Source organism: Amia ocellicauda, chromosome 3 (assembly GCF_036373705.1).
Source record: "Amia ocellicauda isolate fAmiCal2 chromosome 3, fAmiCal2.hap1, whole genome shotgun sequence".
Taxonomy (NCBI): Eukaryota; Metazoa; Chordata; class Actinopteri; order Amiiformes; family Amiidae; genus Amia; species Amia ocellicauda.
In genome coordinates this window covers 10,030,251-10,036,250 of record NC_089852.1, presented here as the reverse complement: position 1 = coordinate 10,036,250, position 6,000 = coordinate 10,030,251, and the positions used below count along the sequence as shown (strand labels likewise).

Genomic DNA, 6,000 nt, shown 5'->3' with positions numbered 1-6,000 from the left:
TCACGTATCTCAATTTTAGTTTCTCTCTGTTCTTGTCCGTTTGTGCTACTATCAGCTCATTCATATTTCACTTAGCTGCTCTAGAGTGTTAATTGCGAACAATTAATACTTCCTCATTGTGTTTCTCTCACTTAGGGTCATTGTAGTAGTGAAGACCACTGAACTGCCTCCTATCAATCAATTCAGAAGAAAAGACAACTTTGTGCTTGAGTTCACATTTACTTGGGAGTTTGCCACACAGACCTGCTTGTTTGATGTTCTGCAAAAGGCCAATTAGCTTTTTCACACCTGTGCAGAATGTAGGATGCACTTTTCTCCTGAAAAAGATTACACAATATCATTTTGTATGTATATATATTACACAAAATTATATATATACTTTTTTTTTGTAAAGCTAATTATTCCCATTTACAACAAACACACCCATTTCCATACTGGGAACTTAAATATACATCTGAACAGTCTGCAGTACAATTACTTTTAAAGTAATAATTTGTGGAAATATGTGTTGTTAATAATTAGTACTTTTTAATGGCAACTTAATCCCAAGAAGGCAATTTGTGTAGCACGGTTACAGTTTTAAATCTATTTTTAAAATGTACTAACATTTTAAGTAACACTCCACATGAGGTGGGGGAGGGGGCAGTGAAAGTTTATTTTTGTATCTATTTGATGTATAATTTGGGCCACAACTTGGCCATAACAAACTCCAGTTTTGATCCCAGCAATGTTTCCAGTCATGTAGAAGATTAAAATAAAAGAGGGGATTCCAAAAGCTACCGAAATACACTACTTTTAATACTGGTAAAACAAAATACTTAAAATCCGATATCTGATGACAATGGTGTCGGTTTTGAAAATGTGTTCCTTGAATGAAATGAAACAGATCCAGTTTGCACGTCTCTCAATGGCATAGGTCTTAGTTAAGGTTCTTGTGCGTGTTAACAGGCAAGGCACCACAAACAGTCTATGTCAATTGTTACATCAATAACATTAACTTACACAGCATGAAAGTGAAGCACTTTTCATACTGACTCATGAGCACCCTGAAACTCTGCGAGATGATGATGCATAAAACCATGGATGCACTGCACTGCAAACATGCATGACATCGGCAGAAGTACTAAAAGCTACCACGATTGATACACCTATATTCCTGCTATAGCTCTGGTCAACTTCAGGTTGTTGACGGATCTGGTTCCATTTCAAAAGATTCAGCACTTCACACTGTATGTTACAGATATAATAATCGAGGTGAAAGTGGATCTTGTTTGGGGCAATGCAAGTATGATTAAGACCATTGTTTTCAACTGAAGGACAATGAAATGGAAAATAAATGAGACCATTTGTATTGAACCTAAGGAATGTTAAATATAAGCAGTTTTTTTCTTTCTTTTTAATTTTATTTTTTACATCAAGCGATTTAACTGTTAAGTGCAAAGTTAAGGTGAGTGGCATTGGTTAGACTCTGGTAGGTTCTGGGTTATTACATAAAAAACACACACACAAAAAAAAACATTTGTAACAGTACTTCCCAGCATATTTTGCAGCAATACAAGCAATATATATATTAGACTAGAACAGGCAAGAAGTTGTGAAAAGATGGCAAAAACTATATAATTTTCACCGAAAACTCACAAAATAATTTACATCAAAAATATAAGGCTGCAATACACATATAATACAAAGAGATATGATTCTGAAAATACACAGAGGTCACATGTACAACTCTATGAATTAATTTAATTCTGCTATTCATGCTAAAAAAATATTCCATGACTGGTTCCAGGTAAGATGGAAAAAATAGTATTTTAAGGTGTAAAGGCATATCTTAAAGACGCTTTTTGATTGTTAAGATTTAGCCCTTAAATTCCTTGGCTGAAAACCTGGTGATGATGTCACCAGAAGCTTGTAAAAAGTTGGCTTTCAGTCTGAAAAATTAAGACAGAATGCATTTATTTCAGAGGGCGATCCACAACCTTATAGCTGCCACTAAAACTGCTGTCTAACATTAAAAAAAATATATAAAAATGGAAAAAATGGGAAAATATATAATGGTAAGTAATGGTTATAAAAATAGCCTTTCTTCTTTTAGTGATGCGATCCACAATCGTATAGAGAACAATGGTGTGCTATAAAAGGCAGATGGACAGAGATTGGCCCCAAGAAACACCACAAAATATTTATTGAAAGGACTACTTCTCAATACAAATTGACAAATTACTTAATTTGGCTTTGTTGCTAATCAGTCTAATGAGATATTGATAGATCTCAAATACTTATGAAACATATCCAAGCCAACAGGCTTTAAAAACATCAATGAAACACAAGCCAGCAACAGTTATTCACAGCAAACTAGATCTTGCAGTCTCTTGTATTTCATGTTTGGATGATTTATTGTTTTTGGTTCCTTAACATCTAATCATAATTTTTAAGGAACAGTTGAGCTGGTATTTCACCGGCATAAGTCTATCCAGAATGTAAAGTAAATATATACACTATCAGTAATAAGATTTCTTGATTGATCATTTGAATTAGCTTTTTGAATAGAACTCATGGTATTAATTCTAAATTCTATAGAAACATAAATTGAGAAAATTAATGAATTCTAAAATCTTTTTAAAGCTTCACCTTAATTAAAGGATGGCGTTAAGTATAAATATATGGTCTTTTGTTAGCAAGCAGTAATTGATGCCAGCAGTCAATAAACATTTTCTGTGATTTTGTGCAAATACCATGTTTGTAAACTGAACAACAATACATTTTCCTATGTATAACTTCCAGGTGTATCAAAACAAGAATAAAACTCACTCAAAGTGCAGTTATTTAACTAGCAGAATATGAGGTTTTCTTTGTCGTATGGTTCATGCTGCATGCAAAAACAATTAAAATAAAATATAAATAAAAACTAAACAAAACCTAAAAATGAAACCACATGAATGCAGACCCTTTTTGTTCAATGTACAGTTTTGTTTGTTCATTGATTGATGAAATGCCATTCTCATCTCGTTGCCTGTTCAGTCTAGGCCTGTACAAGGTAAACACTTACAAAAATTTAACTACTCATTGATAATGTACAAGTTAAACTACATATCTTACCACAGGTTCTTTACTAATAGTTTGTATAATGGTTTCAGGTTTGTATGACCACTGCAAGATTTAAACTCATACGACTTTGCTATGCTGTTACTTTAATGATTATCCTTTATACTACAAACAAAAGGATCACCACTTCAGTAAGTATCTATGTACAACTCAAAAGCTGATGACTGTCGATCTCAACCTTTAAGGTAAAAGTCTTAAAACTGAATTTATAATCCAGTCCAAGAGGGTGACGAGATCCCCAGGTGCTTCTCTTCTCCAAAAAGAAGACCATTTGGGCAAGAAAACATGATCAATCTTTTAGCTGACCAGTACAGAATACAAATAAATGCCAGGCTTCCATTTGTATTGTTCATCTGTAGTTTATGCAACTGTTGATAGGGGCCAGCCAAAGAGCTTGTACTTTGCTGAGGTAAAACTACAAATCAAATCAGTGAAACCGGTTGTTGTTTTCACTCGTGTATTCCTTTGCCATCAAAGGCACTACATGTTGATATGCAAACGTTTTCAATTGGTGCTTTATCTGGTGAATTACGCTGAGATGGGTGCCGATCTTTATATTTATATAAAGCTGGTTACCTAGGTTCAGTTCAGTTCTTTTGAGTTAAAAGAAATAATACTAAATAAAAAAAAAAAAATCGCTCATTTCCTGAGCTATCACTACCTGACAATGAATTGCCTCTTCCAAAATATTTTATTTTTCTTCTTCTTTGTCGCCACCAGTAGAGGCTTGCCTCCAACTACATTGTGCCAGATTTATCAGAGGAATTATTAGGAAAGATCTTCTCTGTCGGTGTGACCGCTGGGCTGCCCATTCCCGAGCTACTGCTGCTGCTGGAGCGATGCTGGACCACGGGCCGCACGGGCCTCATGGGGGGGGGCCTCAGCTGGGCCCCTGCCAGCCTGGCTGAGAGGGCTGGTTTGAAGGTGGTCATCATCTCGGTGGTGGAGCTGGTGCTGCGGCGCATGGCGGCGTCGGGGTCTCGGATCATGATGGTGTGGAGGGGGCTGACGGGCTCGGAGTTCACGGAGCCCATCGGCGGGTTCTTCATGGGCTCCAAGGTGTCCAGCACGACATCGGGGGCCTGTTTGACCGTGTTCTGCCTCTCCAGCTCGCGCAGCTCATTCAGGGCGGTGCTCATGGTCTTTTCGATGTCCTGAAAGACAAAGTCATTTTACAGGTTGCCAGAGTTATTCGCAAGGCGTTGGTTATTTAATTTCCCTTAGTTGGACATTGAAGAGGCCCCAAATACCTCACCCGTACATGAGGTTACCAAAGAGCACATAATGAGACCAGCTTCTACCGGTTTGTACCAGATGCATCTCTGCAGACATACAATACAAATTTAGTAAATACGTTCTAGTAAAACCACATGAAGATGGGGAAGTGGGCACACAACCCCCCTTTGCCAATCTAGACATGCATTAGATACGTGTGGAATATAAATAACGAAATGGCTACATATGTCTCCATATTTGGGCATAAAATAGAAAACATTGTGTTTAAGCTTAATCAGGAAGATAGTGAGGATATCATGAGATAGGTAGTTGTCACCCCCTTATTGGTTCGAACTCACCCTGTCCAGGATATCACAGTATGTATATAACATCATGTAAGCTCTATGATTTTAGGGAAGTAAGGACAGAGACCTGCGTGTCTGTGTGTATTACTTTTCTCCAAGCAGCTTGAATAAAGACTCTGTTTGATTCAATCTACTCTACAGTCTGATTTCTGAAAGCAATTATAAAGGGGATTCTTCAGACATAAATTGTCAGCATTGCCATTTTTGTTAGTTTTTAAGAAAAGCAGCTTGTGCGTCTTTATGGACTTGTGTCTATCCTCCTATCCTTCTCAGCATCAGACACTATTCCTCAATGAACAGTGCATGAGCTATATTACCAGATGCAGAGTAGTATGGACACCGACACTTTACAATACATCTATGTAATCAAACTCGACTGAATTCACGCAATGTAAGGGTATTACCTCTGCTAAGGCCTCTGCTTCCAGTGACTTGTGGTCTCCCAGGCTGCTGTGTCGTGTGGAACCAGGAACGGGCCTGAGGGGGTGACCATCAGGCAGCGCCTTCCTATCGGGGTAGTTGATACTGCCCACACTACCGAAGGTGGCAAGCCGGCGTTTATCAGGGCTCTCGATGCGTCCTCTATTCACCGTGATCTTGTGGGGGCTGCTGGGGCAAGCGGCAGCCCTTGGAGGGGTGTCAATGGCAGGGCCAGTCCCTCTGGTGGGGCTGTGGGTGTCGGTTCCACTTCTGCGACGAGGAATTGCCGCCCCATCCGACCTCAGGCGCACTCTGTGGAAATGTAGAACAGTGTTTTCTTTCATTCAAATATTCCATCAGCAGTCCCAGGATTCAGCAGCCAACTTTCAGTCATGGAGCTTATTATTAATTACATAAATGCTTAGTTTATAAATATGTTTAGTACAATAACACTAATGACCAAAAATGAAATGCAGCAATTGAGTTGGTTCAGTTTATAGGATGAAAACCTACCCATGTAGAGTTCTGGACCAAGGTTTCCTTCTCTTCAATATAATAGCTTCCTTTAATTCTAGTTATAATTAAAAAACATTTGGATATATACATACTTTATTCAAAAATAGTACCAAACCTGTTGTATTTAAAAAACAAAAAAATAAGCGTTTAATATTTCATTTAGGTTTTAAAATAAATCTGTTCAGTGTACTAATTTTGTAATTTAGATTTATATAAATATCTAATCATAAATCAACACATAAAATACTTCCTATGAAACATTTGATTAAGATGTATGTGTGTGTATAATAAAAAAGCACATGGGCAATTTGAATGTCACTTTTAATGTATTGTAGCAACTGAAGAGTTCAAAACTAAAGCAGGAATCCTGACAACAAAT

The 6,000-nt window shown here is 37.4% G+C and overlaps 1 protein-coding gene across 2 annotated transcripts in view; it reads right to left on the bottom strand.

Moving 5' to 3' along the window:
- Window positions 1-1,372: 1,372 nt before the first annotated feature.
- Window positions 1,373-6,000, bottom strand: part of srgap3 (SLIT-ROBO Rho GTPase activating protein 3) — an 81,050-nt gene continuing 76,422 nt past the window's right edge. For both annotated transcript variants that reach the window (XM_066698088.1, XM_066698089.1), the window contains exons 21-22: window positions 5,090-5,417; window positions 1,373-4,259 (exon numbers count right to left, since the gene is read on the bottom strand). In XM_066698088.1, coding sequence (XP_066554185.1) covers window positions 3,843-4,259; window positions 5,090-5,417 — 745 coding nt within the window. In that variant the 3' untranslated portion in view covers window positions 1,373-3,842. The remainder of the gene's footprint in view (window positions 4,260-5,089; window positions 5,418-6,000) is intronic.